We start from the raw sequence: 26,630 nt of genomic DNA on the forward strand, positions 1-26,630 counted from the left end.
CTGAAGGAAATATGTCTCTAATATGGTCATGTATTTGGCAGGTTAGGAAGTGCAGCTCAGTTTCCACCTCATTTTGTGGGCAGTATGCACTCTTAGTATGGCTCAATAGTATGGCTATGCTCACTGAGTCTGTACATAGTCAAAGCTTTCCTTAATATTGGGTCAGTCACAGTGGTCAGGTATTCTGCCACTGTGTACTCTGTTTAGGGCAAAATAGCATTCTAGTTTGCTGTTTTTTTGTAAATTATTTTCAATGTGTCAAGTAATTATCTTTTTGTTTTCTCATGATTTGGTTGTGTCTAATTGTGTTGCTGTTCTGTGGGGTCTGTTTGTGTTTGTGAACAGAGCCTCAGGACCAGCTTGCTTATGGGACTCTTCTCCAGGTTCATCTCTCTGTGATGGCTTTGATATGGAAGGTTTGGGAATCGCTGCCTCTTAGATGGTTGTAGAATTTAACAGATCTTTTCTGGATTTTGATCATTAGCGGGCATCAGCCTAATTCTGCTCTGCATGCATTATTTGGTGTTTTACGTTGTACACAGAGGATATTTTTGCAGAATTCTGCATGCAGTCTCAATTTGGTGTTTATCCCATTTTATGAATTCTTGGTTGGTATGTATAGTTTTTTTGTGTGCTCTAGGGCAACGGTGTCTAGATTGAATTTGTATTTGTGGTCCTGGCGACTGGACATTTTTTGGAACACCATTATTTTTTGTCTTACTGAGATTTACTGTCAGGGCCAAGAAGATGTAGGTGCTGCTGTAGGCCCTCCTTGGTTGGTAACAGAAGCACCAGATCATCAGCAAACAGTAGACATTTGACTTCATATTCTAGTAGGGTGAGGCCGGGTGCTGCAGACTATTCTAGTGCCTTCGCCAATTCGTTGACATGGATGTTGAAGAGGGTCTGGCTTAAGCTGCATTCCTCTCTTTTGCATGAGTATGCCAGATATTATGGAGGACCCGTGAGCTCACAGGAACCTTGAAAAAAAATAAAAATCTGGATAAACTCTTATTTGTCATCTTTGGTAGAATATTGAAAAACTGAAGTTGGGTAAATGGACATGGTCTTTCAAATATTCTCCACTAGGGAGCGCATTAGCACTATCGAAGAGCCTGCTATGGTGAAGTAAAGTATGCTATTTGTAGCGTCACTACTAGTGAAATTGTATTACCAGTAAACAGGCGGTGGTGAAACTACTTCCCAAACAATGTATATTAAATACAATTTATCACCGTGTAATGAGACCACAACTACAAAGCTACATCACCACATTTTCATATCCCTTCCCTTCATTTTAGTTTAGTAAAGTCTGTATACTTCCCTGCAGGTTGCTGATGATTCTTAGCCTGGGTATCACTACCTGTCTATTGTGGCTAGTTCATTTCTCACAACTCTCCCCAAGAACATTTTCTTCTAGAAATTGTCAATATGGAGCATTTTGCCTCCTGATTGATTTGCTACAAGGAGTCACAGTATTTCCCACTACCTACCATTCACAAATAAATAAGGAGATGGTTTGTGGAGGGGGGGTAAGACCGACAAGCGTTCTGTCCAAGAGGTACAGCTACAAGAGGTACAGCTACATCACACGGACTCACGCAAATACAAAAAACTATTATTAGATTCTGGCTCAGACAAATACCCCCCAAAACATGTGTATCCATGTAAAGAATATTTTATTAGAATTACATACAGTATCTGATTCAGTACAACATTTTAGAACTCTGTCACAGTTTTGTATTACAGAAAATACATTCAAAAGATAACAGTTCGAACCACCCTTTAAAACACAAACATATTTTTATCCTAGATGTCAGGCTTTTTATCCTAGTTTTCAAGTAATTCAGACAAACTCAAATAAAAAAAAGCCAACAAAAAACAGCATATGTTGTCTTCAGCAGTTTTTTTCCACAAAGCAGGATCAAATAATTGGGTCTATTAACTTTCCAGAATACTCTGAAACAACCTCCATTTTTAATCTCCCTTAAAGCCTCAGAACCTGTAAGTACAATGGTTCCATCACAAATGGTACCTTATTCCCTTTAAAAAAAAAAAAAGTACACTACTTTTGATCAGATCCCTATAGACCCTAGTCAAAAGCAGGACACTATGTAGGGAATAAGGTGCCATTGAGGACAAAACCTCAGTGAGTATTAACATTACTCCATGTTCAACTTCAACATTCTTGGTAAAACCACAACAAAAATACATGAGCGATATGCGAGTGCTTACCAGAGTTACAGGGATAGTTCACCCAAATGACAAAATGATGCATTGGTTTCCTTACCCTGTAAGCAGGTCTATGGATGACAGCAATCCGTGCTTTGGTTAAGTTTCCCTGGCATTGTTTCCATATGCTAACGTTTTAGTATTTGTATCAGAAATCCCATCCAAGGGACCGATATTAGCATTTTTCATGCATCCTGTCCTAACCATCTAAAATGATCTAAAATTAATTGTGAATCTAACCAAAGTCACTTAAATATGATTTGAACAGGATGTGTAGAAAATAATACATCGGTCCCATGACTTGAATGGCATTTGTGCCACAAACGCTAAAACGTGGAAACCGTGGAAACAGTGGCAGGGAAACTAAACCAAAGCATGGATCGCCATCGTACCTTGTCCATTGACTGCTTCCAGGGTAAGAAAACCAATATGTCACTTTGTAATTTAGGTGAACTCTCTCTTTAAAATGGCAGTTTGATTCCGCTTCATGTAACACATGCTACCCAGAACAGAACGACCCATTGATGCCAAGCACACACACTCACTCACTCACTCACTCACTCACTCACTCACTCACTCACTCACTCACTCTCCCGACTGAAAGGAATAGTAGCATGCAGTTTCTGCTAGAAACTGTCTGTATGCATCCAAAATGGCACACTACTCCCTTTATAGTGCACTACTCATATAATTAGGAATTAGAGTAGTTTAATTTAATAGGATCTCTATGGTGCTACTTTTGACCAGAGGCTCTATATAGGGATTAGCATGACATTTGAGACGTAGACTCTGATCTGAGGTAAGCTTTGCATTTCCAACCAAAGTTTAAGCTTAGGGGTTGGGTAAGAGTTGTTAGCAGATCCTAGACCTGTAGTTAACGTGCCTAAAAGAACAGGTCGAGAGCACTAAGGGTATCTGTCTCCATCTCCGTCTGCTGATTGGCCGACCCTGATATGAACTCTTCCAGGAAGTTCTCACCAGAGGTCGTGATTGGCTCGGCTAGACCAGGCTGTGGCACTACTACGCCGTGATTGGCCGGATGCAAGATCACAGGTGTCACCACCTGTGAGGCTCCACTAATACCATTCCCCCCACACACCAAGTCCCCGCCCCCTTCTTGCCCATTGGTAGTCAGCATCTCCAGCAAGCCCGTGCTGTCCGGCGATAGGTTGCTGGCGGTCGTCGCCGGCGACAGAAGGTCAGCAAAGAACTGGTCGTATGCGGGGCTGTCGTAGACAGAGGTACTAGAGCTCACGGTGTGGGAGGGACTCCGATCAGTGATGTCTGGTGTGCAGGTTACTTCCCCCCGTCCTCCCGCACCCCCCTGATAACCCAGCATCTGATTCAGCTTCTCTAGTTTCTTCTTCTTGGCTTTCAGCTTCTTCAGCAGCTTGTACCTGAGGGCATCGGTCTCACTGACCTGACCGCCGGGGCTGTGTTTCCTGGAGGAAGAGATTTTAGGGATCTCCGTGACTCCTGGAGAGGGAGGAAGTGAGGTCACAATAGGCACTGTTGAAGTGGTGTGGTTGATAAGGGGTTTTCGCGAGACGAGGGCGGGAGGTTGACTTGGTATCTTCCAGGCGCCATTTTGAGGGTCAGTTCTTTTATAGAGAAGCTGGGTGGGAGATGAAGTCTTGGAGGGGCTGTTCATGTTTATATTTACGATCCTGCTCCTGGCCTGGAACCCTCCGTACATCTCGGCAGCCTTCACCGGCAGGGCCTCGTTGTCCACCTTACTTAGTTTGGGTTTGGGTAGAGGCGGAGGCGGAGGCTTCTTCAACCTGGCGTCTGGGTTGGGGGGAGCCATGCTTGGGGTCTGCCAGCTATGTGAAAGCTGCTGGAACCGGTTGGGTGTTGAGTGTTTGAAGTGACTGGTTGGTCTTGGGGGATTGGGGATGGAGGTGGGGTGGAGGCTAAGCAGGTAGGACCAGCGAGAGTTGGGGTCCGGGGGTGGTGGAAGGCCGGGTTTGCTCTGCAGAGAGGTGGAGGTAGTAGCGGGTTTGGAGTGGGGCGGGGGAGAAGGAGGAGTAGGGGCCTCTGGTGCTGGGGTGCTGGGTTCCACATATGACGGTGACATCATAGATACAACTGAGGGCAGGATTATTCCACCACACTTTCCAGGAAGTGCCATTGGTGTAGCTGTTCTTGGTGGTGTTGTTGCGACCACCTTAGCTGCTGGTGCAACTGGAGTGTTGGATGCCATCATTTTGGCTTTATTGCTGGTGCTTCTGCCCCTTCTGAGTCTGGGAGGACTAGGAGGAGTGGGCTTTTCAGAGTCGGGCTCAGAAGGACCGTCACTGCTGGCAAGGAGAAACACACTGGCAGTATCAGGGGACGATGGCCTTTTGATGACGACAACATCTGTTTCAGGGGGCATTTCGTGGGCAGGTGCAGGGTTCTCAGCCTCAGGTGTAGGAGCAGGTAGAGGAGGACTGAGGTCTCCATTTTGCCCGGGAGCCAGGGAGACATTGTTGTCGTCCAACGGCCTCCCATCAGAGCCAACTTTGACCTCTACGAGCGTCAGGGTGACAACGTCATCGTGGGAGAGGCCCTCGAAGGTGTCAAGCAGTGTGGTGCTGATAGACGAGTTACCAGCTTTACCAGTGGTTACCGTGGCGTCCATGATGTCGGTATCGTCAGACACAGTCAGTGCCTCGACAACGGCTGTGTCGTTGTGAAGGGGGAGAGAGAGGTTGTGGTAACAGGATTGAACCGGTACGCCATGAAGCACACTGGTGGAACCGATGGTGATGGGAGAGTTAACGTTATTTGTTAATGTTGCGTCCATATCATTATCAATATAGCCAGCAGTTATGGTGCTGTCCATGTCAGTGTCCGCATCATCAGAGACCGTCTGAGAGATGTCTTGAGATTCATTGTTGACAAAGAGTTTGGCTAAGGGAGGTTGCTGCAGTTCTTTGTGTATCAGTAAAGTGCTTGTCAGGGATACAGGGGGAGAGCAGGGTGTCTGTGGGTTGTCCGGTCTGTCGGTCTTCAACTCCCAGAAGACAACATGGATTTCTCTAGGAGGGACCACCAGCTGGGTGTGGGAGACACAGTTAGGGTGCTTCAGATCGTCAAACTCCAACCACGATCCTGTGGGGAGAGACAGCAAGAGAGAAGAGTGAGGAATGGGTTCTATACACTGGTTGTGGACGGGGAGAGTTACCACAGTCACAGAGGACTGGGTTCTATACACTGGTTGTGGACGGGGAGTTACCACAGTCACAGAGGACTGGGTTCTATTCACTGGTTGTGGACGGGGAGAGTTACCACAGTCACAGAGGACTGGGTTCTATTCACTGGTTGTGGACGGGGAGAGTTACCACAGTCACAGAGGACTGGGTTCTATTCACTGGTTGTGGACGGGGAGAGTTACCACAGTCACAGAGGACTGGGTTCTATTCACTGGTTGTGGACGGGGAGAGTTACCACAGTCACAGAGGACTGGGTTCTATTCACTGGTTGTGGACGGGGAGAGTTACCACAGTCACAGAGGACTGGGTTCTATACACTGGTTGTGGACGGGGAGAGTTACCACAGTCACAGAGGACTGGGTTCTATACACTGGTTGTGGACGGGGAGTTACCACAGTCACAGAGGACTGGGTTCTATACACTGGTTGTGGACGGGGAGAGTTACCACAGTCACAGAGGACTGGGTTCTATACACTGGTTGTGGACGGGGAGTTACCACAGTCACAGAGGACTGGGTTCTATTCACTGGTTGTGGACGGGGAGAGTTACCACAGTCACAGAGGACTGGGTTCTATACACTGGTTGTGGACGGGGAGAGTTACCACAGTCACAGAGGACTGGGTTCTATACACTGTTTGTGGACGGGGAGTTACCACAGTCACAGAGGAATGGGTTCTATACACTGGTTGTGGACGGGGAGTTACCACAGTCACAGAGGAATGGGTTCTATACACTGGTTGTGGACGGGGAGAGTTACCACAGTCACAGAGGACTGGATAACATGCTCACTCTGATCATTCCTCAATCGTAGGAAGGTGCTGAATCCTTGTGATAACTAAATGGATTATTGAAGGTATTTTTGGTGTGCTGTCCATCTCTTTTAAAGAGTTAACCCAACACAATGTAGAGACCTACTGATTGGCATTTTATAAATGCTACACATAATTAGACAGAGACTGACATTACTTTTCAATTATGAAATATAATTGCTTCTATCCATTGATAATGGAGGTATGAATAAGCTATATATAGCATTCTTAAAAGGGATATTTCGAGATTTTGGCAATTAAGCCCTTTATCTACTTCCAGAGTCAGATGAACTCAGGGATACCATTTTTATGTCCTTGCATCCAGTACGAAGGAAGTTAAGAGGTAGTTTCGCGAGCCAATGCTAACTAGCAATCTATAAGCATGCTAGTAGTTACCATACACTTCCAGTCATTGCGCTAACACTAGTTAGCAATTTCCTTCAAACTGTCCGCAGAGACATAAAAATGGTAGCCACGAGTTCATCTGACTGGGGAAGTTGATAAACCCGACATACACATTTACAAAGAACACAAATTTACTTGTTGACCAGTAAACAACAACAAAAACTTTACTAAGGAAATGACAGTCAACTGCCCCTGAAGGGACAAATAATGTTATACTGAACTAAATGACAAAGTCACACTGACCGTCAGTTCTGCGTATCCAGGTGACAAAGTGCTTGAGTTGCTGGTCATACTGTATGACTGTGGTGATGGAGTATTCCTGCTGCTGGAAGGTGAAGGAGTACACGCAGAGGTCGTTGTCAGGAAGACCTTCTACAAAGTGCAGCACAAACACAGGAGACACCCTGGAGGAACAGACAGAATATATATCAGCCTCAGGAAACAGAGGTAGAGAAAGCAAGACATTATCTACAACATGGTGTCTCGATCGTTGGATGATAAATCCTCTACTCATTTCCTGTCCTCCATCTGCACCCGACTGGTAACAGAACGACAATCTGTAACAGAAAACGTGAAAAAAGGAAAACCAAGACAAGCTCGAGCGCTTTGCAGTTGCTTCACAAATCACCTAGCTTTGGAAGACCAGCAAGTCTGGTGGAAGTCCTCCAATCGTCCCCATGGCTGGCTGCGTTTTGCCATCGACGTAAACGTCGGGAAGAAGGCCCATTATTTAATTTTTTCTAAGGACCCAGAAAACGGAGGCAGTGGAAGAACCTATCCAAGTAAGTAAATATCATTTTGAAAATGACAGCTGCAGGCTAACTCAAATGAGCTAATGTAATGTTCGCTAGCTGACTTGACATACTGTATAGGTAATCAAGTAAATTAAATATCACCAGCAAGCTAACGTCATATTAGCTACCTATCTTGATCTATTTATTTTTGTAACTCAAAATGCATTTGTAGCTAGCTAGCTAACAGCCATGGAAACGGGTGAAAGGAATAGATGGATGGCAGTTCCAGCTGTCAGAGAAGGGAGAGTAGTACTCTGGGTAGGCTAGGTACCTGTGTGGGAGGACACTATGAAAAGATTCCCCAGTTTACAGTCCCTAGCGAGGAAAACTATGAGAGACACAGCAACATAATATTTAGTGCTGTCTATTTGGAGTAGAACGCAGCCTGTTTCTATGTGATGTGTTCTGTCCTCCGATACAGAGAGCGGTGAAACCCTGTCCGCAGATGAAGAGGTCCTAAAGAATGTCCCAAGAGAATAAGGATCCTTTTAAACCATGGATTATATGTGTAAAATGTGTTGGCATATTGAGTAAAGAAAAATACATTTTAAAAAGGTGTCACACACACAATATAGAAACCTCCTACAACTGGAGAAGGCCAACCCTGCTGGGCGTGCAGGCTTCTGTTTCAGCCCAGCACTAACAGACATGATTCAATTGATCAAAATGAAGTGTGCTATTGCTGGGCTGGAATAGAAGTCCTCCCAGCCAGTAGATCAGGGATCAGTGGAGCAATGTTGGCCCCTTCTGGTGTTTACATGTTTTATGCTTTAGTAATAATAATAATAATAATAGCCTACTTGTTACTAACACGTCTAACCTTTACATAGGAGTTAGTTTTTCGCGAAACACTTTGAAAATTATCTGAAATAGTGTTGATTCTTTGAAGTGAAGTGTTTAAACTTGTTTTAATTGTTCACTTTAAAACTATTATTCAAGATGAACTAGGTGTCAATGTTGATTCATCACAGCTCACAAACCTGTCTAATTTGTGTGTCATATTCTCAAATGAACATTACCTTTTGTTCAGTTGTAAGCTCTTACAATTAGTATTATTTGATTGTCACTTTTGTTCAGGATTATCAGCCACGTGAACCCATTTTGCAACGCCAATGCAGCCATAGGTCTACAGCAGTGGTTCCCAGCCATTTTTGTTGCAGCCTGGTGTGCTTGTCCGGGGCTACAATAAAAACCGTGTGGAGGTTCTCGAGGACCGGACTGGGAACCACTGGCCTACAGTGTGATGGCATAAGCCTTTATAGCAGGGTTCCCTAAACTTGGTCCTCGGTACGCACATTCCATTTTTTTGCCCCTAGCACTACACAGCTGATTTAAATAATTAAGTTATCATCAAGATTTGAATCAGCTGTGTAGAGGTAGGACAAAAAAAACTAAATGTGCACCGCTGTGTGTCCCAAGGACCGAGATTGAGAAACGCTGCCTTGTAGGCATTTGCAATGCACCCCTTTGACATTGTCCATCTGAAGCATTATCGACTAACATTATTTACATATTGTTGAGCTATATGTTCAAGAAAAATAAATGTATACCAGTCAACAATGTACAGTGCATTCAGAAAGTATTCAGACCCTTTGACTTGTTACACACTTTACGTTACAGCGTTCAAAAATGGTTAAACTGAAATATGACGTTTACATTTAGCATTCAGACCTTTTACTCAGTACTTCGTTGAAGCACCTTTGGCAGCGATTACAGCCTCGAGTCTTCTTGGGTATGACGCTACAAGCTTGGAACACCTGTATTTGGGGAGTTTCTTCCATTCTTCTCTGCAGATCGTCTCAAGCTCTGTCAGATTGGATGGAGAGTGTCTCTGCACAGCTATTTTCAGGTCTCTCCAGAGATGTTCGGTCGGGATCAAGTCCGGACTCTGGCTGGGCTACTCAAGGACATTAAAGAGACTTGTCCCGAAACCACTCCGGCTTTGTCTTTGCTGTGCGCTTAGGGCCATTGTCCTTTTGGAAGGTGAACCTTTGCCCCAGTCTGACGTCCTGAGCGCTCTGGGGCAGGTTTTCATCAAGGATCTCTCTGTACTTTGCTCCATTCATTTTCCCTCGATCCTGCCGAGTCTCCCAGTCCCTGCCGCTGAGAAATATTACAACAGCAAGATGCTGCCACCACCATGCTTCACCGTAGGGATGGTGCCAGGTTTCATCCAGACTTCATGCTTGGCATTCAGGCCAAAGAGTTCAATCTTGGTTTCATCAGACCAGATAATCTGGTTTCTCATGGTCTGAGAGTCCTTTAGGTGCCTTTTGGCAAACTCCTTTTGGCAAACTCCAAGTGGGCTGTCTTGTGCCTTTTACTGAGGAGTGGCTTCCATCTGGCCACTCTACCATAAAGGTCTGATTGGTGGTCCTCAGAGACACTTGTCCTTCTGGAAGGTTCTCCCATCTCCATAGAGGAACTCTGTCAGTGAGTGACCATTGGGTTTTTGGTCACCTCCCTGACCAAGGCCCTTCCCCCGATTGCTCAGTTTGGCCGGGCGGCCATCTCTAGGAAGAGTCTTGGTGTTTCCAAACTTCTTCCATTTAAGAATGGAGGCCACTGTGTTCTTGGGGACCTTCAATGCCTATTGGTACCCTTCTCCAGATCGACACAATCCTGTCCCGGCGCTCTACGGACAATTCCATCGAACTCTTGGCTTGGTTTTTGCTCTGACATCCACTGTTAACTGTGGGACCTTATATAGACAGGTGTGAGGCTTTCCAAATCATGTTCAATCAATTGAATTTACCACAGGTGGACTCCAATCAAGTTGTAGAAACATCTCAAGGATGATCAATGGAAACAGGATGCACCTGAGCTCAATTTGTAGTCTCATAGCAAAAAGGGGAAAAAAATAAGTTATTTTTTTATAAATGTGCAAACATTTATAAAAACCTGTTTTTGCTTTGTCATTATGGAGTATTGTGTGTAGATTGCAGAGGAAAACAAAATTGTACCCATTCTAGAATAAGGCTGTAACATAACAAAATGTGGAAAAAGTCGATGGGGGTCTGAATCCTTCCCGAATGCACTGTAGAGGCTAAGACTACACCAGATGTTTTACATGCCTTGTGTTGACATGACATTGTTTTAGTGCAAATCCAACCCTTGTAATATTGGTGGTGAAATGTCTGGTAGGAGATGATGGGATCCTGATCTTAGAACATACAAAACTACTACCACCAAGTTCCATGCCAGATACTTGTCTGCCAGAAGGTCTGAGAGGCACTTGGAGGTTCCACTGTGATAATGAAGATGGTTTGCCAAAGACTACCACAACAATTACATTGTCTATGCTAAATGTGTTTAAATCGTAAAAAGAAAGACAATAGTTGGGCTATAAGAAATACATTTTATTCAATGGGGTGAAGCAGAGATGACACACAATATCGTTTTAATATCACCTATACAACTATATATTAAAATACAGTATGTTAACAATATCATAAACATTAGTAGTTTACATTTGGTTTAAAATGACATTGTATATACTCACACGGTTTATTTTGTCATGACAAGGTGCTCACTACTCAAATGGCACAACATAAATCATTCAGATTTACCAAAGTAGAGCATTTGACAACCAATGTGTCTAACTGAAGGATGTCTCCTTTCATATCTGGAAAAGGACGAAGAAGTATAAAATGCTGCAGCATTGGTCATCTTCACAGGGGGGGGGGGGAACTGATGGTGCTGGAGCATTGCTCATCTTCACAGGGGGAAACTGATGGTCCTGGAGTATTGGTCATCTTCACAGGGGAAAACTGATGGTGCTGGAGTATTGGTCATCTTCACAGGGGAAAACTGATGGTGCTGGAGTATTGGTCATCTTCACAGGGAGGGAAACTGATGGTCCTGCAGCATTGGTCATCTTCACAGAGGGAAACTGATGGTGCTGGAGCATTACTCATCTTCACAGAGGGGGGGGAAACTGATGGTGCTGGAGCATTGCTCATCTTCACAGGGAGGGAAACTGATGGTGCTGGAGCATTGCTCATCTTCACAGAGGGAAACTGATGGTGCTGGAGCATTACTCATCTTCACAGAGGGGGGGGAAACTGATGGTGCTGGAGCATTGCTCATCTTCACAGGGGGGAAACTGATGGTGCTGGAGCATTACTCATCTTCACAGAGGGAAACTGATGGTGCTGGAGCATTGGTCATCTTCACAGAGGGAAACTGATGGTCCTGGAGTATTGGTCATCTTCACAGGGGGAAACTGATGGTCCTGCAGCATTGGTCATCTTCACAGGGGGAATTCAGTCGACATGGGTGTCTTGACAGAGGTCAGCTGGTGAACCTACAGTACATAAACACGAGAGGCACACCTGATGTTAGAATATCATTTATTTAAGGTCACCAATACCATCATGGCTCATAATTGTTTGGTTGTGTTTAATTCGTTCAGGTGTTTTAGTGTCATATAAATATTCAATATATTGTTGGGCTGGAACATTAGTCAACACAACAGGTTGTCATATCCCAGTGAGGCATTTGTCCTATGCTGTAATGTCCATTCATTTTACCTCTACTTATGAATCAAGTTCTCTACAAATGATCACTGGGTCATTGGACAATAATGTCCTCCTCCAGGCTCCTCCAGCCTCATATTGTACAATTTGTGTCTTCTCTTTTCATGGTCATCGCTAGAAGGGATCCGACTAAGTCATTTGACTTTTCGTAGCTAATTAGGAGAATTTACGCTGCAGGCTAGGATAATTAACATAGCAGGCTAGGATAATTAACATAGCAGGTTAGGATAATTAACATAGCAGGCTAGGATAATTAACATAGCAGGTTAGGATAATTAACATAGCAGATTAGGATAATTAGCATAGCAGGCTAGGATAATTAGCATAGCAGGCTAGGATAATTAACATAGCAGGTTAGGATAATTAACATTGCAGTTTAGGATAATTAGCATAGCAGGCTAGGATAATTAACATAGCAGGCTAGGATAATTAACATAGCAGGTTAGGATAATTAGCATAGCAGGCTAGGATAATTAACATAGCAGGTTAGGATAATTAGCATAGCAGGCTAGGATAATTAACATAGCAGGTTAGGATAATTAGCATAGCAGGCTAGGATAATTAACATAGCAGGTTAGGATAATTATTAGGGTAAGGAAAAGGTTTAGCTAAAATGCAACAAACAAAAAAAATGACTTGACATTAATTTACCAATAGCTGGATCCCTTCTAGCCATGACCCCTTTTCATAGGCCTAGATTATATGGTTACATTCTAGACAAGGTCGTTTTCATTCATCTGTTGTCAAGTGTCAGCAGAGTAGGTCGAGACTACGATCGTCTTTTAAAAACAAATTCTGCTAATGTCTCCAGTCATTTTACAAATCCATGAAATGTTTGTCATAAGGCCACAGAAAGGTCTCCAGAAAAACCTATAGGCCTATGCCACTACCCATTTATTAATAGCCTACATTATGACCATCCAATCTACTCATCACATTAGGAATACTAGACTTACATTAGTTTGCAAATGCGATGATAAATGCATGTTATAAAAAGGTGCATTTTTTTTAATGGTGCAAAAATTTGCTTCCTCTAAAACGTTAAACTCACGCAACACATGCTAATAGCTAGATTACATGCTAATAGCTAGACTACAAGCTAATAGCTAGACTACAAGCTAATAGCTAGACTACAAGCTAATAGCTAGACTACAAGCTAATAGCTAGACTACAAGCTAATAACTAGACTACAAGCTAATAGCTAGACTTCAAGCTAATAGCTAGACTACAAGCTAATAGCTAGACTACAAGCTATCTTTCTAGCTAATTTTGTTTAACAGTGTTGTCAACACCTGGTTAGCATAACGGCTAAACTAAACTGGAAATTGATCAGACTGGACTTACCAGTGATGAAATGATCGTAGCAGACCCTGTACTGACAGTTGTCTGGGTTCAGGTCTTGACAGGCAAAAATGTTTCTTCGCTTTTCTGACAGTTGGTGTATCCTGGTGTTTCATGATTGCGGGGAATCAATAAACATGTTTTTTTTCCCCCGTTGTCTTTCCTGCAATGTTAGAGCAGCCAAATACTGATGAATCAAAGACGTTTTAGGCACTGTTATCATGTTCTTTCTGGAAGCTAGTCAGCTGTTGTCGGAAGAATTAATGCGGTGGTCTTCCAACACGGCCACCAGGTGGCATCATACATCAACTTCAAGCCCTCTAAAAACTACACGGCCCCATCTCAATCGTCTACAATATCAACTATAGGCTCCATCTCAATAGTCTACAGTGTCTTCCACTACTCATCTCCTCCATCTGCACTGAATGAATAGGTAAAGAGAAAAGGGCCTGGAAATCCCCGGAGCGGAATTCACTTAAGATCAGGGTTGGGGTCAATTCAGTTCTATTCCTCCACTGAATAGGAAGTTGCCCATTGTTTTCTGTGAGGACTTCTCAATTCGTGAACAGAATTTCAATTTCATTCACTTCCAGAATTAAAAAAAACAGAATTGTCCCCAACCCTGGTTTGAGATACACCCCAGGTATGAAAGGTTAGAAGTTGCGCCCTCACCTCTCCAGCACCAACATCCTGGTCTGCTTCCTCTTATTACACTTGCTGCAACGTGATTGGTGGGCTGCGTTGAGAGGGTGCCAATCAGAAAGCACCTTGGTGAAAGTGGTGAGGGTCTTCTTACATCTGAAAGAAAAATAAATTTGATAGTAATTAAAAGACACACAGACCTTTTGGTCCAGTTGAGTGAGTCAGTTTCCCCCTTTATTTGTTTAATGAAAATTATTTTCTGAAATGTCCTTGTACACTCCCTTTCTGTCAACATTACATCATTGTTCTTGTTACTATTCAAAAGCCCAATTAAAATACAGACAGACACAGCTTCCCATATGGTCTAGCGGTTAGGATTCCTGGTTTTCACCCAGGCGGCCCGGGTTCGACTCCCGGTATGGGAATGAGTCTTTTTGTTTATAGTTTTCATCTCACTTAAAAAGTATTATAAGCCATCTAAACCAATTACATTTTAATTCACACAGGAATAAGAGATGAAGGTTTCAACAAATAATATCTATTCGTTTCATCATCTGGTAAACTTGTACTGAGTCAAGCTCATCAAAAGATACCAAACCAAAAACTACAGGAAATATTCAATGAGATTTACATTTGAGTCATTTAGCAGACGCTCTGATCCAGAACAACTAACAGGTTTAAGGTTTAAGTGCCTTGCTCAAGGGAACAGACCATTTTTACCTCGTCGGCTCTGGGATTCAAACCAGGGAACTTTCAGTTACTTGCCCAATGCTCTAAACCGCAGGGCTACCAGCCGCCCCAGTAAATAACGGTTTAGTTCCAACAGACTAAATCGCTACCCTTTTCACCATCTGTATTGTAGCTACTGGGCCAAGTTCCTTGAAGAGTCTTAATTAGACCAATAGGTTCACAGTATTGTTTGCTCTTTGCACTGCTAAAATGTTGCCAAATACCTGCCTCACTGTCTATATTGGTAAACCTGCTTCACTGTCTATATTGGTAAACCTGCTTCACTGTCTATTTTGGTAAACCTGCTTCACTGTCTATATTGGTAAACCTGCTTCACAGTCTATATTGGTAAACCTGCTTCACAGTCTATATTGTTAAACCTGCTTCACAGTCTATATTGTTAAACCTGCTTCACAGTCTACATTGGTAAACTTGCCTCACAGTCTATATTGGTAAACTTGCTTCCCTGTCTATTTTGGTAAACCTGCTTCACTGTCTATTTTGGTATACCTGCTTCACTGTCTATTTTGGTAAACCTGCTTCACTGACTATATTGGTAAACCTGCTTCACTGTCTATATTGGTAAACCTGCTTCACTGTCTATATTGGTAAACCTGCTTCACTGTCTATTTTGGTAAACCTGCCTCACAGTCTATATTGGTAAACTTGCTTCCCTGTCTATTTTGGTAAACCTGCTTCACTGTCTATTTTGGTAAACCTGCCTCAGTCTATTTTGGTAAACCTGCTTCACTGACTATATTGGTAAACCTGCTTCACTGTCTATTTTGGTAAACCTGCTTCACAGTCTATATTGGTAAACTTGCTTCCCTGTCTATTTGGGTAAACCTGCTTCACTGACTATATTGGTAAACCTGCTTCACTCTCTATATTGGTAAACTTACTTCCCTGTCTATTTGGGTAAACCTGTACTGGTCCAAGATTCTCAATGAGTCATAATATGACAAATCCCCAAAATAGAGGAAGGAATTAGATGAGTAAACGTTTGTTTTCATTCATTACTCATTTTCCTATTCTTTCCTCTTTAGGGACATCCTCAGGGCAGAAGACTGGACGTTCCTCCAGCACTACAGTACAATCACCATGTTGATTATATTCATTTCACTTCTCTCCCTCTTCTCTCATTCCCTCTACATTCCCATGTCCATGCCTATCCCACATTGTGCTGTTACCAGCCAGGTCTACTGTGAGAGAGGACAAGACACTTATAAATCTGCTCTCTCACCTGACTGACCATTAGGTTAATATGACAGATTCTACAGTACTGACCATTAGGTTAATATGACAGATTCTACAGTACTGACCATTAGGTTAATATGACAGAGTCTACAGTACTGACCATTAGGTTAATATGACATAATCTACAGTACTGACCATTAGGTTAATATGACAGATTCTACAGTACTGACCATTAGGTTAATATGACAGAGTCTACAGTACTGACCATTAGGTTAATATGACATAATCTACAGTACTGACCATTAGGTTAATATGACAGAGTCTACAGTACTGACCATTAGGTTAATATGACAGAGTCTACAGTACTGACCATTAGGTTAATATGACAGAGTCTACAGTACTGACCATTAGGTTAATATGACAGTACTGACCATTAGGTTAATATGACATAATCTACAGTACTGACCATTAGGTTAATATGACAGAGTCTACAGTACTGACCATTAGGTTAATATGACAGAGTCTACAGTACTGACCATTAGGTTAATATGACATAATCTACAGTACTGACCATTAGGTTAATATGACAGAGTCTACAGTACTGACCATTAGGTTAATATGACAGAGTCTACCGTACTGACCATTAGTTAACAGACAGACAGAATCTACAGTATTGCAGTGGGACTACAAAGCTTCTTATGAAAACTAAAGAACGTTTATTTTTTAGGCAAGTCATTTTCTAGGCAAGTCAGTTAAGAACAAATTCGTATTTTCAATGGCGGCCCAGGAACAGTGCCTGTTAAGGGGCAGAACGACAGACCTTGTCTGCTCGGGGGTTTGAACTTGCAACCTTCCGGTTACTAGTCCAACGCTCTAACCACTAGACTACCCTGCCGCCCCACATATCTTCTAGGATAATGATCACTAAATCACAGAAAGATGAAGATTCACCATTGAACAATTGAAAGTGCTTCTTAGTCCAAGACTAGGTTATATATTTATGTCTAGAAAACTGTCCCTAAAAGTTCAAGATGGCTCTTACTTGGTGTTGGTGGCATGTTGACAAGTTGTTGAGATACACTCAAACTGCCACTCATAAGCTTGCTGGAAGAGAGGTTCTGCCCAGGAGTCAGCCCTGAGGAGGAGGGGCAGGGCAAACACAGGTGTCTCATTCTGACCTGCAGGAGAGGAGACAGCAGGGGTCAGGGTGAGGTCAGGGATTAAAAAATATATATAAAAAATGTCAAATCAGGGTCAGCTCACAAAGTCAAATCAGGTACATTTTTAATCAATCGTGGTATGTTTGTGTTAGTTCTGAAGATAAGAGATGGTTGAGAAGGTGGTATGTTTGTGTTAGTTCTGAAGATAAGAGATGGTTGAGAAGGTGGTATGTTTGTGTTAGTTCTGAAGATAAGAGATGGTTGAGAAGGTGGTGTGTTTGTGTTAGTTCTGAAGATAAGAGATGGTTGAGAAGGTGGTATGTTTGTGTTAGTTCTGAAGGTAAGAGATGGTTGAGAAGGTGGTATGTTTGTGTTAGTTCTGAAGGTAAGAGATGGTTGAGAAGGTGGTATGTTTGTGTTAGTTCTGAAGGTAAGAGATGGTTGAGAAGGTGGTATGCTTGTAATCATTATGAAATGGGTAGTTTTACAAGATAAAAATGAAAGAAACAGAAGAGGCATAATCCCAGAGGAAAACCTGCTTCAGTCTGCTTTCCACCAGACACTGGGAGAGGATTTCACCTTTCAGCAGGACAATAAACTAAAACACAAGGCCAAATCTACACTGGAGTTGCTTACCAAGAGGACAGTGAATCTATTTGAAAATCTATGGCAAGAACCGAAACTGGTTGTCTAACAATGATCAACAACCTATTTGACAGAGGTTGAAGAATTCTGAAAAGAATAATGGGCAAATGTTGCACAATCCAGGTGTGGAAAGCTCTTAGAAACTTACCCAGAAAGACTTACAGATGTAATCGCTGCCAAATGTGCTTCAATATAATATTAACTCAGGGGTGTGAATACTTATGTAAATGAGATATTTCTGTATTTAATGTAATACATTTGCACATAAAGAAAACTAATAACTTAATGAATTTTTTAATTCAGGCTGTAACAACAAAATGTGGAATAAGTCAAGGGGTATGAATACTTTCTGAAGGCTCTGTATATTACTTTAGACTAAGTAGGTAAGAGCAGGGTCACATGCACAAATAGCCTATTACACATCTGAGCCATTTTGCAGAAGCTCTTATCCAGAAAGACTCTAGCTTTCACACATGTTGGTTGACCTATGAACTGCCGAGAGCCATCACCAATCACCTCTGATTCCCTGCCAGGTTCTTGTTTTTAATTTTTTTTTATTATTATTTATTTTTTCTACCTCTTTTTTTGTGGTATTCAATTGGTAGTTACAGTCTTGTCTCATCGCTGCAACTCCCGTACGGACTCGGGAGAGACGGAGGTTGAGAGCCGTGCGTCCTCCAAAACACAACCCAACCAAGCCGCACTGCTTCTTGACACAATGCCCACTTAACCTGGAAGCCAGCCGCACCAATGTGTTGGAGGAAACACTGTGAACCTGGCGACCAGGTCAGCGTGCACTGCGAGCGGCCAGCCACAGGAGTCGCTAGTGCGCGATGGGACAAGGACATCCCTGCCAGCCAAACCCTCCCCTAAGCCGGACGACGCTGGGCCAATTGTGCGCCACCCCATGGGTCTCCCGGTCACGGCCGGCTGCGACAGGGCCTGGACTCGAACCCAGAATCTCTAGTGGCGCACCTAACACTGTGATGCAGTTCCTTAGAACAACGCACCACTCGGGAGGCCCCCAGCCAGGTTCTTACCCAGTTTACATTTCAGTAGGGGCTCCAGCAGTCTAAAGATGGACATCCTGATGGCTTGCATCTCAGTTTGGACCCTCTGTAACACCGCAGAGGGCACTCTGACAACACCGTCTGGAGAGAGATGAGGGAGACAAACACAAACAGGTCCACATGTATTAAGGATTAGGTAATAGATTAATACACGAGAAGCCCTGATGAAGGCAGCTGTTGTGATAAAGTGTGTGTGTGTGTGTGTGTGGGGGGGGGGGGGGGGGGGGGGTATACAGAAGATAGCCCTATTTGGTAAAAGACCAAGTCCATATTATGTCAAGAACAGCTCAAATAAGCAAAGAGAAATGACAGTCCATCACTAGTTTGAGACATGAAGGTCATTCAATATGAAAAATGTCAAGAACTTTGGAAGTTTCTTCAAGTGCAGTCGCAAAAACCTTCAAGCGCTATGATGAAACTGGCTCTCATGAGGACCGCCACAGGAAAGGAAGACCCAGTATTACCTCTGCTGCGTGGGATAAGTTCATTAGAGTTACCAGCCTCAGAAATTGCAGCCCAAATAAATGGTTCACAGAGTTCAATTAACAGACATCTCAACATCAACTGTTCAGAGGAAACTGCTTGAATCAGGTCCTCATGGTCGAAGTGCTGCAAAGAAACCACTACTAAAAGACACCAATAAGAAGAAGAGACGTGCTTGGGCCAAGAAACACGAGCAATGGACGTTAGACCAGTGGAAATCTGTCCTTTGATCTGATGAGTCCAAATGGGAGATTTTTGGTTCCAACCACCGTGTCTTTGTGAGACGCAGAGTACGTGAATGGATGATCTCCGCATGTGTGGTTCCCACCGTGAAGCATGCAGGATGAGGTGTAATGGTGTGGGAGTGTCTTGCTGGTGACACTGTCTGTGATTTATTTAGAATTCAAGGCACACTTAACCAGCATGGCTACCACAGCATTCTGCAGCAATACGCCATCCCATCATCTGGTTTGCACTTAGTGGGACTATCATTTGTTTTTCAACAGAACAATGACCCAAAAACACACATCCAGGTTGTGTCAGGGCTATTTGACCAAGAAGGAGAGTGATGGAGTGTTGCATCAGATGACCTGGCCTCCACAATCACCCGACCTCAACCCAATTGAGATGGTTTGGGACAAGTTGGACTGCAGAGTGAAGGAAAAGCAGCCAACAAGTGCTCAGCATATGTGGGAACTCCTTCAAGACTGTTGGAAAAGCATTCCTCATGAAGCTGGTTGAGAGTGTGCAAAGCTGTCATCAAGGCAAAGGGTGGCTACTTTGAAGAATATCAAATATTAAATATATTTTAATTTGTTTAACACTTTTTTGGTTACTACCATGATTCCATGTGTTATTTCATAATTTTGATGGCTAAATACATGTAAATAAATAAATAAAATAAAAATATCTACTAATAATAATAATAATCTTTTATCTCTCTCTCAAATATAGGACAGACATTTCTGAACAAACTTACTTCAGATTTTTTTTTTTGGGGGGGGGGGGACCATCTGTTTATCCATGTAGTAAACATTTTATGCAATTCATTTGTATGGGCTAACAGCAGAAAGGCCAAAAATTAATTATTATTATTTTTTTTTAAATGACACTTCAAGCAGTCTTAAAATTCTAAATCAAATAGATAAATTATCGTTGGTATGACCTTCTTAAAACAATTCCATATAGCTTAGTACAACCCCGCCGACATCGAGCTTAGACAGGGCTAAGTCTGTAGAGGGGTAATTCAATCAATACATGTATTGTATCAAAGGGATAGTGTGCGTGCGGATACATTCTTCCCCGTTCGAAATAGATATTCAGCTCTTAGCTGCCAATGTTGTACATCAATTCAAATAAAACTTACTAAATAGATAAGTCCACCCACCTGCGCCAGTGTGTTGGTAGGCTGTGATGAGACCACAGGCCCGGTTGTAACTCTCACACAGGTCCCAGACAGGTTGACCTACAGTGGGCCTCTTGGTGGGCCGTCTGTCCCTCAGGGTGTGAAGGTGGACCAGCGCTACCAGCAAGGTGTCCAGCCAACACAGACTATGCTCATTCCTCCAGAATAGGTGAGGCCCGGGAACCGGAACCAACTCCTCAGTTGAGATCACTTCCGGGTCAAAGTTGGGCACCACTACCTGCGTGTATTTAATAATAGAAGTCTTTCTCGGCCGGCCCATTTTCTTTTTTGGCGGTGATGGCACGACTTCCACTTCCTCAGTGACGCTTCCTTCCCGTTCGGTTTCCATGGTTTCGCCGGTCATCTCGTCCTCGCTACTGATTAGTTGCCGGGTGTTCTGAGCTCTTCTTCTAGCTTTGATAGGACCATCATCATCATCATGAACTTCAACAGGCACTTTGCTCTGACTGAGGTCCACACTACAGGGCCTACACATCACCTCTGGGGAGCACTCTTCCTCGTCAAAGACAGACAGATCATCCTCTCCGCACTCATTATCCATCAAGGCAGGTGTAGCCACCTCCTCCTCATCTTTCTCTAAAGCAGGGACAGCCTCCACCAAGGCAGGTAGAGAGTTCTCAACCTCTTCTGAGGCAGGGACAGCCTCCACCAAGGCAGGTAGAGCCTTCTCAACCTCTTCTGAGGCAGGGACATCCTCCACCAAGGCAGGTAGAGCCTTCTCAACCTCTTCTGAGGCAGGGACATCATCCAAAGCCACAAGTATAGCCACGTCTTCCTCCTCGATTAAACACTCCTCTTCCTCATCTTTCTTTAAGACAGAGAGACCCTCCTTTATGCCAGGTGAAGCATTCTCTAAGACAGTCAGAGCATCCTGCAACACCAGGACAGCTTCCATGGCAGGTGGAACCATGGCAACCTTCTCTGGCGCAGACACAACCTTCTCCGGCGCAGACACAACCTTCTCTGGCGCAGACACAACCTTCTCTGGTGCAGACACAACCTTCTCTGGCGCAGACACAACCTTCTCTGGTGCAGGCACAACCTCCTCTGGTGCAGACACAACCTCCTCTGGTGCAGACACAACCATCTCTGGCGCAGACACAACCTTCTCTGGCGCAGGCACAACCTCCTCTGGCGCAGGCACAACCTCCTCTGGTGCAGACACAACCTTCTCTGGCGCAGACACAACCTTCTCTGGCGCAGGCACAACCTCCTCTGGTGCAGACACAACCTTCTCTGGCGCAGACACAACCTTCTCTGGCGCAGACACAACCTTCTCCGGCGCAGACACAACCTTGTCTGGCGCAGACACAACCTTCTCTGGCGCAGACACAACCTTGACAGTCCTTTGTAAGGGAGGGTGAACCTTCTGAGATGATTGTGTAACTTCCCCTGGGGCCGTCAAAGCCTCTAAGAGAGACACTGTGTCCTCGAAGGTAGGGACAACCTCCACTAAGGCAGCCTTTGCCAAGGGTTTCTCTGGGGCAGACGTTGAGGCAGAAACGGCCACATGTAAGGGACGTGAAATCTTCTCTGGGAGAGAAATGGCTACTTGCGGGGCAGAGAAAGTATTTTCTCGGGCAAATACAGCCTCCTGTAAAGTAGAGAGAACCTCCTTTTGTGCACCTACAGACTCTGCAGTAGACTCTACAGCAGAAACATTACCAGTCTTACAGGTGGCCGTCTTCTTTTGGAGAGGAAAACCCTTGTCTAAAGTTGGTGTACCGTCCTCTGGGCGACAGACACCATCTTGTTCCTCTTCTAGGAGTTCCTGGTCCATTTCTTCTGGCATCGACCAACCAGAATCCTTGTGATATGCGTTGGCCCCTCCCCTTTCAGTCTCAGGAAGTGTGTGTTTGAGGGTTTTATTCACCACATCCATGTTGGTGTGTTCTGATTGGCGGATTCTCTCCTTCTTCCCATTAAAGCACTCTTCTTCCCCATTGAGTTTGCTGGTGATGCCGCTGACTGATAGAGCTCCACTCTGTGATACGGCGTCCTCGGCCACTTCGGACTCCACCGATCGTGCATGTTTGGGGGAAGGTACAGGGTCTCCGTTTTCCAACCCGCAGGGGCTCTTCCTCTTGCTCCCTGTCTGAGTTTGGTGTAGAGGGGGTACGAGGCTGGCCAGGACATCCTCCAAAGGACGAGAGACCAAGGGAAACAGGCACTGTAGGGGAGAATAAGTTACTTTGATTTATTTGTTTATTTAAAACAGGCAAGAAAATTCATATTTACAATGGCCTGGCAAGAGGCGAGGCTGAATGAAGAAATGATGGGTAACTGTCGGGGAAGTTCAAACTTCACATTGGCTTCATATTGTTTCTTGATCCTACCACTTGTTTTCACTCTTGCATTGAAGGATGGGGCCCAGGAAAACACTAGAGGACAACACTCAAGACTATAAACTAGCAGAGTGAAAAGATACTTTAGCACAGTTTCTGAATGCATTTACTGCGCTGACAGTAACACAGAATTCAGCCAAAACTTGACTCTCTCATAATACTGCCACAATGGCGGACAACAAAACAAATCCAGGCAAGGGCCAGTTTCTCTAGGAAACTACTAAACCCCGGTGTCTTGTTCAGACAGTTTAGGATTCACCCATTGATCCACCCTTGTTTTTTGTTGACGTTGTGCTGATTGTGTGCACGTGTATATGTGTGTGTCTGTGTACGTGAGCACATGTGTGTGTGTGTGTGTGTGTGTTAACGTTACCCTACCTGTGGGTCAGTGCAGAGAGTGATGAACTCCTGGGAGTTGATCCTGTAGGAGCGCAGGGCCAGAGACTGTCCTTTAGCAGCACACCATGGACAGGTCTCCAACAAAGCTGAGCGTTCCTGGATCTGCAGGGACCAATCACAAAACATGTTAATATCCCTGATAGATATCAGTAGGGGAGGGTAACCTGGTCAACGGAGAGACCACATACAGTAAATACACATTGTACAGTATTGTACAGTATCATTGAGTACAACAGAGTATGACCAGTATCGTGACACTTGTTAGTACCTTAGCCAGAAGACAAAAAAACAAAGCAGATTTTCACTTCTTTAGGAAGACAGCCATAATGTTGTAAACAGATGTAAACATGTTGTCATCCAGAGAGAAATTCATTTTCCAAGATATAGCACACAATATTTTACTTACAGCAGGTTTTTAAAGGACCAAAGAGTATAACCTGCTTTGTGTTTTCATTTAATGCATCGGGGAGGGGATCCCGATAATGGTATCGTCAAAATAGAATTGAGTGCCATCAGAGTATCGTACACAGTATCATTTAGAATCAGAGAGTATCTTAATGCCATATAGTACAGTGTAGTATCAAATTAGAGGACACAGTATCATAGATTTTTTTTTTGTATCTCAAGATATCATTTATTACAGTGGATTTACAATCCAGTCGATGAGAATCATTTTTAAGTTTTGCATTGTACCCGGCAGTCAATGTCAATCAATCTAGCCCTCAAAAGCACCCACACAACAGATCGATTTTGAATGTTGATTTGGGATACAAGAGGATTCTGCCTTCCCAATCAGACAGCATCTCTCAGACCCAAAATAGCTTTGCACAAGTGACAGTAAGTGAGAGGAAGACAACACGAGTTCAACTGACTTTTTCCCAATAACCTGCTAGCGGGCCAGGGGCCCCCAAACCAGTGCCGTCGCCACTCATCACAGGCAAACCACTGCTGTTTGTTGTTGTTGCCAGTACTGTCAGTGTCCTGCGTCATTCACTTTACATTACCATATCACTGTGACCACCCAGTCTCACCACCTCAGCATGGTAGGCTATGGGGGAGGGACAACAACAAAGCAGAAGATGTTAGGTACAGTGAGTGTTACCTAAGAGATGTACGTATCTAAAGAAGAAGAGTCAGAGAATGAACCCATGTCAGCCAATGGAACTCCGGCCTTCTGACAAGGCAATTGACTACCATATTTATTCAGATGTGCAACACAGCCCTATTCTAGCCACCAGAACTGAAGATTAGTGTAGCTAAGCACGGTCTTTCAGGGGTAGAATATAGGGTTTCATGATTAAGTAGTTACCTAGTTCAACCAGTATCTTTACGTTAGGGACCTCTAAAGTCCAGAATGCTCCGAGTCATAGGCGTTATAATAATAAACCAATGAGCGAAGTTATTTTGGTTATTCGAGTTTTATAGTTGTACCAGGACCAGTTGATTTGAAAATATATTTTACGGATGATAGTAACAGGATATACTGAAAAGGTATTTGTGGCGAATATTTTTATTGGACCGATTTACTTAAGCCTTTTTTATACCGGCCATAACAGGAGTAAATGAAGGTAGTCTCTCAGCGAAATTCAATGAACGCATTTTGCCATTATAACGCTTGCAGAGCTAGTGAATGGGAGTTTGAGTCGGAGCTTTCTGGGAGTCAGAAGGGTCTAACGCAGATGCTGGTCTGTTGGTCAAAGTTAACAAATGTCACGCTGACAGAGAGTACATTGGCAAAGTACACATGCAGCAAAACGTTGGCATTACGTTTGGATATCTAACGAAGTTAGCTAAATTAATCGCTAAACGTTATACACCCATAATCGTTCATACTAATGTCCGTAACACAGTTGATATGACAATGCAGGGAATGTGATTTAATCTTGCTGTGAAAAAAAAATAGTAACGTTAGCTATAACGTGGTGCGGTTTTTGTTAGTTGTTAGCAATGACATGCTAGCAATGACATGCTAGCTAGCAGTTTGAAAAAACGCTAGACCTCAAACCTTGCTAATATTTTAACATACCTCAGTAGAGCGCTTATTATATCCAATTTAGAGATGAATATGATTCCAATAATCCATCTGAATTTAATTCATTCATCAACTCGGGTCCCCGGTGTTTTTCCACGTGCACCGCTCTTTCGGGATCGAAACGTTGTGTTTCCGGTTGGGGGCGTTCCACTAGATAACCCACACACAAAGTCAAAATTGTCTGCATTGTAGAAAATTCATGAAAAGCTACAAATTTGGTCTTAATTTTTTTTTTTAAATTTTTTTTTAGGCATACGGTTAAAAATGAGGTGGAGGTTAGGTTGGAAATCAGATTTTAAGAAGACAAATTGTAGAAAATGGGCGGGGTTTATGACTTTGTGGCTGTGGTAGCTAATGAAAATCGCTGGCGCTGGTTGTGTAGCAAGCTTTTACCTTCCTTTCGAACGGGGAAAAAGACTTTGGTGTACCACCCCCCAATGGTCACACAATGTATAACACCTTACTGGCTAGACTGGTCATAGATAAGGATAGAGGCCTCTAGTGGCAAAAAGGCTATTTATCATGGGCGGTGCCACTGAGGACTTCCACCATTTTAATATAATCAACTGGGTGGGACTTCTAACTTCATTGGCTGACCCATGTCCAACCGGGACATCAGGAAGGATCAGACAATCGTGAAAAAGAAAATTGATTACTTCAGAACGGATTGTCTCAATGGTACTGCCCATTGGCTAGACTGTAAACTCTCCTTCCAGACTCACATTAATCATCTCCAATCCAAAATTAAATCTAAAATCGGCTTCCTATTTCGCAACAAAGCATCCTTCATTCATGCTGCCAAACATACCCCTCGTAAAACTGACCATCCTACTGATCCTCGACTTCAGCGATGTCATCTACAAAATAGCCTCCAACACTCAACTCAACAAATTAGATGCAGTCTATCACAGTGCCATACGTTTGTCACCAAAGCCCCATATACTACACACCACTGCGACCTGTATGCTCTCGTTGGCTGGCCCTCGCTTCATTCTCGTCGCCAAACCCACTGGCCCCAGGTCATCTATAAGTCTCTGCTAGGTAAATCCCCGCCTTATCTCAGCTCACTGGTCACCATAGCAGCACCCACCCGTATCACGCGCTCCAGCAGGTATATCTCACTGGTCACCCCCAAAGCCAATTCCTCCTTTGTCCTCCTTTCCTTCCAGTTCTCTGCTGCCAATGA

The 26,630-nt window shown here is 43.7% G+C and overlaps 1 protein-coding gene and 1 non-coding gene across 3 annotated transcripts; one reads left to right on the forward strand and one right to left on the reverse strand.

Annotated features, from left to right (window-relative positions):
* Window positions 1-1,662: 1,662 nt before the first annotated feature.
* On the reverse strand, window positions 1,663-25,576 carry uspl1 (ubiquitin specific peptidase like 1). Of its 2 annotated transcripts, XM_036968230.2 has the most exons (9): window positions 25,439-25,574; window positions 24,285-24,460; window positions 23,392-23,514; window positions 20,630-22,838; window positions 18,730-18,840; window positions 16,927-17,062; window positions 13,989-14,114; window positions 6,887-7,047; window positions 1,663-5,328 (listed from the first exon to the last, which is right to left on the reverse strand). In XM_036968230.2, exons 2-9 carry the CDS (start codon window positions 24,342-24,344, stop codon window positions 3,116-3,118), a joined length of 5,139 nt encoding a protein of 1,712 aa, XP_036824125.2. In that variant the 5' UTR covers window positions 24,345-24,460; window positions 25,439-25,574; the 3' UTR covers window positions 1,663-3,115. The 2 variants fall into 2 exon arrangements, with proteins under 2 accessions (XP_036824125.2, XP_036824128.2); XM_036968233.2 differs by lacking the exon at window positions 24,285-24,460 and having other exon boundaries at window positions 25,439-25,576.
* On the forward strand, window positions 14,312-14,383 carry trnae-uuc (transfer RNA glutamic acid (anticodon UUC)). The gene has a single exon. It is a non-coding gene; the product is annotated as a tRNA-Glu (tRNA).
* Window positions 25,577-26,630: the final 1,054 nt, after the last annotated feature.

This window comes from Oncorhynchus mykiss, chromosome 29, assembly GCF_057628025.1.
Source record: "Oncorhynchus mykiss isolate SJ-2025 chromosome 29, ASM5762802v1, whole genome shotgun sequence".
Lineage (NCBI taxonomy): Eukaryota > Metazoa > Chordata > Actinopteri > Salmoniformes > Salmonidae > Oncorhynchus > Oncorhynchus mykiss.